The following is a 12,694-nucleotide window of genomic DNA, read 5'->3' on the forward strand; positions in this document are numbered from 1 at the left end:
GGCTCACACTGAGCAGAAATTCTTACTAATTAGTGTCTCCTGGATGACTGGAGGACACTTAGCAGCTCCTTCCTGAAGCTCTGCTTCTGGAAAAGCAAAACCCATCCATTCAAGCACTTCTCAACAGGATCATTGCATTTTTTCTTCTGTTCATGTGAAAATTAAGTATGCAGGTCTACTGTCATCCCAACAGTGAAAGCATCTTGAGGCAGCTAATTAAAGCTAAGAACAAACACTTTCACCCCCTCTCCAGCTTATTTTTGCCCCAAAGGAGGATCACAGTATGTTCTGCTGTGGAAAACAGAAAACAGCACTCACTAATCTCTAAACTCTCCTGACACAGGCAGCCTGGGCATGTGCTGCTTGGCAAAGCCAGGCTGCAGCATTGCTGGGCAGCTCCATTCTGGATCACTGACTTTTCCCTCAGATCCCAGGATTTACACTGCCTGCACCACGTCAGCACTTATGCAAAAGCTGCTCGTGGAGAATTTAATTGCCAGCTACTGTCCATGAAAAAAAGGCAGCACAAGCTGTAATTGCTCACTGAAGGCTGAGTCACCTTTACAAGAGGCAAATGAGGTGGGAGAGGGGTGGAATCCCAGCTCTCCCTGCAGCCCTCAGAAGGAAAGACTGAATGAGGTTGTAATCTCCAAGTTTTCCTCGCTCACTGGGAGGTTTCAGCCTCCCAGGCACAAGTGATGGATAACAGGAAGGAAAATAAAAATGCAGCTCATAAAAGTGCAGAAGATAAGGTCCTTTTGTTACTAACACACCACAAACCCAGGACTGACTCCCTAAAAGGCCACCAGCACCAACAGTCCCCTTTTACTGCACTTAATAAAGCATTTAAGTTATCTAAAGCTCATCTGCTGTTTTCTACACAAATCTCACACAAGTATTTTTTACACTCCCTATATACATGTCAAGATTTAATTTTTGCCATTAATATAATTTCTTTCTTTAAAAACTGTATAACTGAGTTTACCTACAACAATTAGGGCAGCTGGGTTGAGCTTTTTGTGGCCTCTTGGGGGGAGAGTGTGGATTTTTTCTTCAAATGCACCTATGATGAAGTAATCAACCTTATCTGTAATAACTAGATGAAAAAACCCACAACTTGTCTAAAAATTAGTTTAATTTGGAACAACAGACACACAGCCCCAAGCTGCCTCTATTACTGTCTCAGGTGGAGCCTTTTGGGAAGCACATCTCTGCTCCTGCAGGATGATTCTCCTCTGCAGTTTCTCTCATGCCGAATTGTTTAGTACCACGATTGGAAGGCACTTTTAATGACCCTGTAGTGTATTTCCCTGTAAATTACTAGGAAATATTCAACCTTGATGGAACTGAGATAAAACACTGCTTAGAACTGGTCCCAGTAGCACTGGCTGAAAAGGAGTGGAAGTATGGAGCAGAGTGAGCATAGGAACAGGGGAAGAGCTTTGGAGAGCTCCAGCACACACCCCCTACACCCCAAGCCTAGGGAAAGGAATAAATCAGATTTCTGCAGGACACATTACCAGTAGCACTGGGCATTATTCTCCAGCAGCTTCTCCACCATGTGCTCCACCCTGACAAACCAGCTGGGCACAGCTTTGTAGATCAGCGGGGTATCTGACCTGTGCAGGGAAGGGAATAAAACAAAAAGACACATTTTTAAATGCTACATTATTTATAAAGTGCTCTTTAATATTTATTTTTGCACATGACAATCTCCTTTTCACAGACTGAGTTCACTGCTGCTGAAATATTATCACAGCTAAAGGCTGGGGTTTGTTTGGTTTGTTAAATTACATAAACTGTTACACTTATGTGAGCTACTATTTTGAAATCCAGTCCTGAAAAAAATATTTTACAGCCTTCAAACCCAGTAATTCAAGGAATTTGAATAGCAAGAGCAATCATGAGAATGTTCAAATGATACCTGAATTTGAAATCTGTGCTCCTACCTAGTACAACATGATGAACTTCAGTAACTATTAAAATGAGTCATGTTTCAGTCTTCCACACGAGCTCATTCTGCATCACTTTTTATGTGTACATGAGCCTGAAAAGCCAGGGAACATTATGCTGTGCTTTTACTACTTGCAGTTCAAATAATAATCACAAATCATAAAGAAGTAACAGCACCTAGGGTTAATCAGAAGAAAGTTCTATTCCAGGAGGAGAGGGAAAGCAAGAAATCCAGATAAGCATATAAAAGAAGTTTTAAATATATCTTAACATATTCCTTACTTCAATAAGCAATAAAAGAAAATTCTTATGGGAGAAGAGCAGTTTCACCACTTGGGATTGCTTAGAAATGGAGACACAATTGGCCAGAGCACAGATTGAGCAATTTCCTAAATTACTTGGGAAAATCAGTATCTCCAAGCATCTGACTGCAGTGTCCCAGCCCAGACTCTGATTTATCAGTTCCATAATAACTGCTTAAGGTCTTGAATAACTGTTCAGGCAGCACATCCTTCTAAAGGATCCTGAGATCCAACAGTGGGCACTAGCAGGAGCTCAGGCATTTCTAACCCTTCACGTCCATCCCATTATCCATGATGAGGATGGAGAACAGCCCCAGGGGATAGGATCTGTCTGTGGCTACACAGGAGCAAACAACACTGAGACAAGGAGCTCACTCTCCTTTAGCATCAATTCACCCCACAAAACATTTCTGAAAAATATTACTTTTGTTTAAGTCACTTTGGCTCAGAACTTGGCAATACACAAAAATTCACCAGCAAAGAGCACTACAAACAGCCAAAGTTTAATTCATTTTACTTATATCCACAGCAAGAACACATTTGAAATCCACCAACTACTGCAGATTATGATGTAAATTAAAACTTCTACTGTGCCAGCACTTGCTAAAGGTGCACCTGCCTGACCCACAAAAGAAAGAAAACCTACAACAAAGGTTGTTCAGACCTAAAAAGCTGAACTCACAGTGCACAAAGCCCAACAATAAAAAACACATTGTTTCTTTTAACACTGTATTTCAAGACTTTTCATTTTAAGCACATGGAAACATACAGATTATAGTTAAGTGTTCAAGTACCTATATAACCTTAAAGGAAATGGTGAAAGCTCAAATAATAATAATGTAGTTGTGTCCTAGCTAAATGCAAACTTACTGATGGTTTGCTACACAAATTTAACTCCTAACAACTAAAAAATGGGAACAGTTGAGTTCACTGCTCACACAGCAGCGAGATCCCAGTAAAAAAGAAAGCATTCCCCAAGCTACAAGGTGTTTTGATTTCACTGAGTATCTTGTTTCAGATGTGCTGAAGAAGGATAAATTGCCATCACAAGATCTTGAGTAACTGGAAACAAGGAGAACAAAAAATTGATATTAAAAATTGATCTTAAAAATTTCTCACATAGTCTTAACATGTTGGAAAAGGAAGGTTGGGACAATGGTGGCAGCCCAGCTCTATGAGGAGAGCAGCAGGTGGGGCTGGCTGGTCCAAGGGCAGAGTGGGTTCAGGCAGGGAGATCCATGAGAAGTGCCCAGCAGGGGAACATTTCCCACCCAACACTGAGGTTGTAACACCTGATAACCACTCTAAGCACCCACAAAGGCACCAATAAAGGGGAGAGGACAAAGCTTCCCTGAATATTTTTCTTCTGGCTGTACTACCAAGCAGTGCCTCAGCAGGAGACTACAGAGAACAAAACAATAAAACCTGCCCAAGCAGTGACACCTCCCACATTTATGCCCCTCATGACTGGTGAGAAGGTTGAGGAATCCAGATTCAGCTGGATTTTACTGTAGAATCAAATGAGAAATACTCACTGCTGGGTTTTGTTTTCCATCAACACACCCAGACTGACCTTAAATCCAAATCTGATGCTCACCAAGTTCCTGCCTAACCATTCCTCTCTGTCCCAACTGAACAAAGTTTTGTTCCCCTTACAGACAGATCCTTTAGAAACACATCAGAAGAATCAAATCCCATTAACTGTGATCCTGTTCCATTGTCTTGTAATTTAGGAATGAAATGATCAGTAATTGAGCCCGTGCTATAAAGATGCTTCTTGGCTTTGCCTTCTCTGGCTTGGAAAAGTCAAAGCTCCACATCTGCCAGTGGAAGAGCTTCCCAACACTGCTCCCAAAGGAATGGCAGGCAGGAGCTGTGAGGGACACCCCAGCTGCTGAACTGCTGCCCAGACCCAGCCAAAGACTCCCGAGAGCTCCAGTTCTGACCAATGTCCTCCATTTTCAGCAGTTCCTATAATGACCAATTCTAACTGAAAACTACTGTGTCCTTACCAAGCTGTTGTGGTTTTCATGTTTTAAAGTTTAGCTGCCAGAAAGTTACTACACAGATAAGGACCCTGACTTCATGATATGTAAAAAAAGAAGGCAAATTTCTCAACATCCCAAGGATTCAACAACCGCTTGGTTTCAGGGAAAAGCAGCAGTACATTAAGAAGAGTCTGATTGCAAAGTTTTCTTCCATTAATCAATACAACTTATAACTGTGTTCAAAGTTAAGAACCACTCTTCTACTTTTAGCATATTCCAATTATGGTTTGATTTGTGATGGCAGTGAAATGAGCTTTTCAAGTAGAATCCATTGTTCGGTTCTTCCCACCGGATAATTTGCTGCTAGGTGCTGCCTGCAACTTATCATCCATCAACAAAAATGTCAACAGAGTGGCAGCATTAAGGATCTTCTACAGAATCAGCACTTCTACAGCCCTGCTTTTGTCTCAGAAGGCCATGACTGGATATTTGAGTTGCTGCACAAGAAAGACACAAGCCTTGCTTGATTTTGGGCCTGCCATTTTTCAAAACCTGTCCCAAATCATCAAGGATGTAACACTTGAAGAGCAATTTCCCTCCTTCCTCCAGGCAGCTGCTAGAAACAAGCCAATCCTGCTGCTCAAGAGCAAGAAAAGGTTATTTTTGCTATAAATTAAAGATAAATGTACCCTGCTAGAACACTTCACCTGGCAGAGTCAGAGGCAGACAGAGAGATGAGCTTTTATCACAGCTATTTCAGTACAGGGGCTGTATACATCAGATAAGACTTAAAATCTTCAAGCCATTTCAGATAATTAAATTAGATATTTTAATTTAAGTCTGTCTTTGCTCATAGTAAGAATTTAATATTCTGCTAAAAGGTTACTGAAGATTTTTTTTTTTTAATTTGATATTGTTTGGTGATTTTTTACAACAGCAACTGTGGAAATTTCAAACCAGGGAGGACACTAATAAAAACAAGCTTCATTTCTAGATTAAATCTGTCTGGCCTGTATTCCTCAGAACCAAAACTTGTTTGTTCACTGATACTGAAGGTCCATGGAGAATTCCACATGGAGACTTCCCCCAGAGACATCCACCCAGGGAGATGTTTCCACATTTTAAGCAACTGAGCTTCTTTCAAAGAAATAAGTCATCTCACAAGGTTCAAAAGAGCTGAATTTTAGCCAATTTATTCAAAACATACAAAGCTTTAAGACAAATATCTGAAGACCTTCTGTGACTGTGATATGCTTATTTGGATACAATTCAAAGGGTATTAAAAAAAAAATCATTTTCCATCACTCAGCTGCTTAAAAATAACCTTTTATACAAGAGGTGGTTAGGAGTTCTAGACTGAGAAATGAGCCACACAAACTACAAAAACACACATTGAAAATCATAAATAGAAACTAAATTTCAGCACTAGACCTAAACTCATCAGTTTTATGGCATAAAAAACCAAAATTTTTTAATGACTGAACCAAAACTGGAGCTCTCCTGAATTAATAATCTCAGTTTGTGTTACTTTTAGTTTTGCCAGGAAAATTAAGTAAAGGAGGGGGAAAATATGAGAGAAAGCTGAGGAATTTCTCAGTTAGAAAGCTCAGCTGAAGGCAGGTGCAGGTGTGAGCTTACCTCCAGCAGAAGGGGTAGCTGTGCTGGAAGGTGGTGCTGTGGATCAGCCGGCCCTTCTCCTTCAGCCATCTGATGATGTGCTTATCTGCATCCTGAAAACACACACTTGCCTTGGAATGCACATTTCACTAAGCTACCACAGGATTTGTCTCAGATACTCAAAATAATTTTAAAAAAATTTATGCATAACCCAGCATTTCCAAACACACACACAAAATGTTGCTCTCAAGTTTATACATTTCCTGCAGGGGCACTGCTAAACACCAAATTTGCAAAGTTATTTGCTCTCCAAACCCTGTTTATTTACAGTGTCTTCAATGTGTCTCTGCTATATGGAGAAATTAAAATTTATAAATTAAAGCATCAGTCCTTTTATACCCTTAACTCTCTTTCCATTTACACACAACTTTGTGTAAAATTCAGATTTTCTGAAGCACCAATACAAGCCAGAAACCACATTATTTAATATCCTAATGACTGAGTCTTCTAATTTTGTGGCAGGAAATCACACAGTGCTTTTTACTAGTATTTAAACTTCCTGATACCACATTCCTCTAAAGTGACTGAATTTCAGAATTTGAAGCATATTTCACAGTACCTCCCTAACTAACTGGGATTTCATGCTAGGCTGGAAGAGAAAGCTGTAAATTGATAATTCAAGACAATCTACTGAACATACAAGTGTCAATACGACATTAAGGAAAAAATATACAAATATCCAGGAGTGAAAAATTCAGTATCATAAGAAAATTTTCCAAGAGCCTTAAATCCAGATTTTTACCAGCAAGAAGCTACACATGGAGCCTCCACTGTCCTCTTATTTGCCTTAATGCATAAAGCAGGAAGGAAAGACAGCTGATTGAATCCTCAATTTAATTGGAAAAGACTGTAAAATCTTGTATTGCATTTGTTTACAGAACATGCTTTGCTATCAAACTGGAGCAGCAGGGCTAAAAGCAATTTGTTTTCTCAGGACACAGAATTTAAGAGGCACTCCCTGCTAGGGATTTGTATCTGGAGCAATGTGGAGTTCCTGTGGGTTCCTTTTCCAGGGATTCTCCTGCATCTGCTGGCAAGCAAATTCCCACTGCAACACAGCCCACAAGTGGGGAAATGACTGAATTTCTCCCTTCTAGGGGGCCACGTTACATTAACTGGCTGAGAGCAACTAAATGATGGCACCTGGAAATTCAGAGTCATCCAGAGGTGAGGGAAGCCCTGCACATGTGCCTGGAGACTCTGGACAGGACATTTCTGTCAGGAAAAAGCTCAGTGAGGGAGAGTCTCTCTGGAGCAGCTGCAAAAAGGATTCTCCTTTGCCCTCTTCTCACCACAACATTACTTGCATTTCAACTTTTTTCTCAGCTGCTTAATAAACAAGCAAATGTTAAAATAAATTTTAATTTATCCAGATACCAGTCACACATTGAAAACAAGCCCACACAAGGAAAGCAAAGAAAGCTTCTGCTATATATAAAATGTATCTTGAACAAAGTATTTCAGGCCCACTGACCTTCACATACTGCCCAGCAAAGTCAGCCACTTCTGCTGTGAAGCAGCCTGATGCATCAACAGGACACACAGGCACAGAGTCCTTCTGAATGATATTAAAATCCATGCAGACTCTGTAATCATCCTGCAAAAGAGACAAGCAGCAAGCTGTAAGAATACAAAATACTGGGTAAGCTATACATCCCTTGAAACAGAAATGAAATATGGAACAGAAAATGTGATGACTGGACAAGAATAGCAAAATACTCAGCCTTCACTAATCCCAAATGCTTAGGAGGAAGTCCTTTTTACAAGATTGTAGTTTTAGTCATGCAGAAAATGATGATTTCTTCAGACTGTCCCCTAGCACAGGGGATATGTGCATGTGTTTCTCTGCACATCAGTGCATACACACACACATGTATTTTATGTGTCAGAGCACACACACCCATGGAGTGAACAGCTTCAGGAAACTCTTGCATGGCAAAGGAGCTGCAACCACTCCATCCTGAGCCTGGATCTGCCCAGCTCTCCAGCCACAGGGCATGTTTCAGAAAGCAGGTTGTTTTAATCAATCCAATTCTGGCATAAGCAGTCCCATTTTCTGAATGTCTTAACAATCCAAAGCCTTTAAACCTGTACTTCTCAATCATTTTTGGCCCATAAGCAATGCTACTGACCAAGAACCACACATGGACAACATCATCGTTTTTTTCCTGGCCAGTCTCCATTTAAATTTTTAATTTCCTGTAGCAGTAAGGGAAAAAAAAAAAAAAGAAAAAAAAAAAAGTTGCTTCAGACTTTCCTGAACATGACTGAACAGAAATGGCATCAGAGAAAAGCTTAAAACAAAATAAGAAGGGGGATAGAAAAGTTCAGATTTGACCTTCCAGGCTGAAGAGACATTAAGTCTGCACCTTACCCAGTGACAGCAAAGGCTGACAGGACACATAGCAGCTGTTTCACAGGAGCAGCACCTAAAGCACCTCTGGGGCAGCCCAAGGACTGGTGTAATGCACATTTCACAGGCCAGTGCTCCACAGCTCCCTGAATTCTCCTTGCCTGGCCCCAACCAACCCAGGTGAGCCAGCTCTGGGGTGCCAGGGCAGGGCTCCCATGTCCTCTGTGGCCTCATCCAGCCCCTCCAGCTCTCCCCACTACCCCTGAGGCTCCCAGCTCCCCCAAGCCAGACCTGCTGTGTTTGACAAGGATGAAATCCATCCACAGATGGGGAACTTGGCTGCTTCATGGACCAAAGCCTTACAGACAGAAACAGCAAATCCCTGCAGCCCCAGCACTCCCAGCAGAGCAGAGCCCTGCCCAGCAGCTGCAGAGAGCATCCCACAATTACTGCCCCTGCCCTTGTGACCCAGCTCCTGCATCAGGACATGACTGAGAGCAGCCCTTCTCTGCTGGCCTTCCCTCAGAGGCACTGGGGGTTGGAACACAGGCAAGATGACAGAGCTGAGGCCAGCCCTGATCTGGCAGGGAGCTGTTCCAGGCTGGGAAGCAGCAGCCAGCACAGAGCACAAAGCCTGGCACACTCAGAGCCCTGCAGAGGGAGGCAGCCCAGCAAACCCTGCCCTGGGCAGCCTCAGGAGGTGCTTCAGCCCCACTGCAGCACTGCTGCAGCCAGGGCACCAAGGGCTGTGCTGCTCTGCCTGCCTGCACTCAGCTCCCTGCTCCTCAACACCAATGGAAGCTCTCAGACTGAGCTGCCATTTCATTTCATTGAAATTTCCCTCAGTAACCACGAGGCAAGAATATATTCAGGCACATATAAGGAATCCACAAGTGCTAAGCTCAAATAAAAGCTAAGATCAACATCAGGTTTTTTCAGGATAGGAGTTACAGTGGTCACTCCTGCACCTCAAAATCCCTCAAAAGATTACACACAGAAGTTGTAATACACAAAATTAGTAAATACAGCTCATTTGTGACAAATCAAAAAACCTTTTTTTTGGTAAAATTTTAACAAAACAACAGAAACACAAAGTCAAATGTTCACCTTCAGCACCTCTTAGCAAAAACAAACATCACTTTTGCCAAAAGTGTCAGGTACTGAAAAAAGTGTATCAGTAACAGATCTATGAAACTTGTGTGTCACAGCCTGAGCAGGCACTAGCAGTACTGCAAATTAAAAATTGGTATGCAAATTCAAGTGTTACTAAAGCTTTTTAGTTGACTGCAGGTACATCCACCTATGTTGAAATGCCTGAGCAGCTGAATTTTAGTGTCATGTTAATCTGGAGGTACAGTGAGTTTACAGCGTTTTTAATACAGGTTTGTCTTGTTCTGTGAGCTTTAATTTTGATCTCTTTTGAACTGAAATAATAGAGTGCTCTGATATGGTGTGGCAGCTTGCATTTTGGTAAAGGCATCACACAAGACATCTGGAACTAAATGAAACTGAATTTTTACTTTCAATTTTTTTGGAGAAGGATACATGGCTGAGCTATCAGCAATACAGAACACGTATCAGTAAGTAGGATTTTAAATAAATAAGTAAATAAAGCCCTGACTTTTCAACTTTATTTATCAAAGGGGCTCACTTATATTGTTGGGAAGGAACAGAGACAAGACTGGAGGCTTGCTGTGAAGGACTGTGCTTTATTTCTTCACCTGGGACCATCCTGGTGCAGTTATTCCTTTTCTATTCACCTTCACCTCAACAGGAGGGTGCAGAGGAGCCAATTAACCAGGAACACAACCCTGTCTGCTACCAAGAACCATCTCCCTTCCTTCAGCTAAGCCTGTCTAAAGGCCAACAAGCAATACCAGCAGCATTCTACACAGAGCCTACTGTGTCATAATGAAACCCTGAGCTTTCACCAGCACCTCTGGCAGCTTTTCTGAACAGAAATAATCCAGGGGCTGTCAAAACTGAATTACATGCACCCTAAAAAGAAGGCAGCAGCTTTAAGTGCAACACACAGGGTGCCCTTTCCTTGTGAAGGCAGCACAGCCCCCTGACTCAGGCCCCTGCACCAAAAGTTATCCACTCAAACCTCTCCTTAGCTGATGACTACAAGGTTTTGTTTGTGATGCCTGTGCACTTTTTCCTCACACAGTGTTTTGTATATTTTTTTCTTTGTGAAGCATTTAACTGTTACTCTCAGGTTTTTTCCTAAAAAAAATGTTTTACAAGTAATTGCTGATTTCCCAGGAGGGAGAGAGAGAAAAATATTTTTTCCTCTGTGTTTACAAAACTCAGTGGGCTTATTAAAAAAATCAAATAAAAGAGGGCAGATAATGCTTGCTCTAAGAGGCCAGTCAAGCTTTCCAACAAGCTGTTTCCAATAAGTTTAAGTGGACTGTGCAAATACACAATCCACTCTTAGGGACTTTGTGATTCTTTCCTGCCCAGGGAAAGCTTCTTCCAGAGCTCCTTCCCTGCTGGCAGCCTCTTCCCCTCCTTCCCCCCATCTCCCACAGCAAGAGCTCCTGACTCTAAATGAACTCCCACCCTCTGGAACATCCAAGATTCAGCTCCAGGGGAGAGTCTGAGGAGCAGAAGTGGGACAGGATTTACCCTCCTGAGGACACTTGACCAGCCACCACCATTTTCTTCATTAACTGCTAACACAACCCACTCTAATTTTCTTTATTCAGAGCTATATTAAGCTGGAACATCTTTTCATATCAACCATCATCCTGCCAAGGGAAACACCACCACAATGGATGTTCCCTTCAGCAAAATGCAGGGGGAAAAGGGTGGAAGAGGATGGGCTATTTCACAGGAATACAAAGAGGCCTGTTGCTAATGCCAAGTTTCTCTGGAAATTATGACAGAGCTCGTGGTCCAGGGATTGCTAATTGCTAGGCACTGCAAGTTTTTGGAGGGCATCTTTGGATAATGGCTGAAGACAGGACACTCTACAAAAAGGACAATGAGCCTAAACCAGTGCATTTAATTCAAGTGTCTAAAAACTGAAATGATTAAATCCATGACAAATTATTCCTCTTAGCTTTAAAAAAGAACAGACTGAGGGAAGGGACAATAAAGGCAGAAAAAAAAAAGGGATGGAGTGCAACAAAATCCTTTCACAGCAAGGGACAAAGTCTCAGGACAAAAGCAGTGAAAGCATTTTCTCATTCTCTAAAAGCCCAGTGGGTAATGAAATTGAAGCACTGAAGAGGAGCAGTGTGCTGAGCAGAGCTGCTGTTCCCAACCAAAATCATCACTTAGCAAAGGCAGTTTTCACTGCCAGTGCTACAGACCAGCCCTTCCCAAAGCTCCAGCTTCAGCCTCTGAGAAAAGCTGAGCTTTGACACCCAAAAGATCCAGCGGTGAGTTCAGCTCACACATCACAAAGCCAAGCAAGGGACACAGAAATCTCCAGCCCAGCACAGGCACTAAGTGGAAGAGCTCATGAGAATACAAAGCTACGTGACATTCCTCCCCTTTGAAGCAGCAAATGGGAAGATTGTTGAACATCAATCACCCTGAGAGAGTCCCCAGGAGCTGGAAAGCCAAGCAACGTGTGCTGGCCAAAATGAACACAGATACACCACAGTGTAGTTGATACTTACAGCACCAAAATAGGGAGCCTGATGGACAACCCCTGTGCCTTCCTCCTCCTTCACATAACCATCCACTACCACTGTAAAGGCACCTTTTTCTTTGCACTGTAACACAAAAATACCATTTTATATATTTGCACATATACAGCAAAACAGAGCTGTTCAGAACCTGACAGAGCCACACAAAAGAGGAAAGAACTGCATCAAAAATCAGTGACACAGTAAAATGTGACATCCCTGACATGACTTAATGACTTCCCATAGGCCAGACACCTGAGTACTTCATTTAAAGAGTGTCAAGTGTGATTAAATCTCACACCTCTCCAGAAGGCCTCCAAGTCAATTACTCTTCAAGCCACAGATCTTCACACAGTTCTGTGCTGAACAGACTGCAAATCAATACACTCCTGAACACGAGGACACAACCAAGAAAAGCACAAAAGTTTCCCTGCATTTTTGTATGTCCCCTATACATCTGAATTTCATTAAAAAAATTTGCTTTTATAGTCACATATTTCCCTTATTTCCTCCAGAGAATAAGAGCATGGTAAATACCAACTAAAAACAGAGAGAACAGAAAATCCAGAAAAAAATCTGCTAAGAAAAGACATGACAATTTTCAGTGTATTCAGTATACAGATAATGAAAAATAAATGCTTATTTACTATTCCTTAAAACAAAAATAGTAAAAAAAAAAATCAGCAGTCACAGCTGAACCAAATATGTTACAAAATATTAGGCTTGGCTTGTTCTGAAGGGAACTATTTTGAGATAAGATCTCCATTCTATATAAAAAAA

General features: G+C 41.7%; 1 protein-coding gene across 4 annotated transcripts in view; it reads right to left on the reverse strand.

Annotated features, from left to right (window-relative positions):
- IARS1 (isoleucyl-tRNA synthetase 1) overlaps positions 1-12,694 on the reverse strand; it is a 94,666-nt gene that overhangs the window by 57,131 nt on the left and 24,841 nt on the right. For all 4 annotated transcript variants that reach the window (XM_059856168.1, XM_059856165.1, XM_059856166.1 and 1 more), the window contains 4 exons: positions 11,906-12,001; positions 7,395-7,517; positions 5,882-5,973; positions 1,521-1,619 (listed from right to left, as the gene is read on the reverse strand). In XM_059856168.1, the coding sequence (XP_059712151.1) occupies positions 1,521-1,619; positions 5,882-5,973; positions 7,395-7,517; positions 11,906-12,001 (410 nt within the window). The remainder of the gene's footprint in view (positions 1-1,520; positions 1,620-5,881; positions 5,974-7,394; positions 7,518-11,905; positions 12,002-12,694) is intronic.

This window comes from Haemorhous mexicanus, chromosome 11 (assembly GCF_027477595.1).
Source record: "Haemorhous mexicanus isolate bHaeMex1 chromosome 11, bHaeMex1.pri, whole genome shotgun sequence".
Classification (NCBI taxonomy): domain Eukaryota; kingdom Metazoa; phylum Chordata; class Aves; order Passeriformes; family Fringillidae; genus Haemorhous; species Haemorhous mexicanus.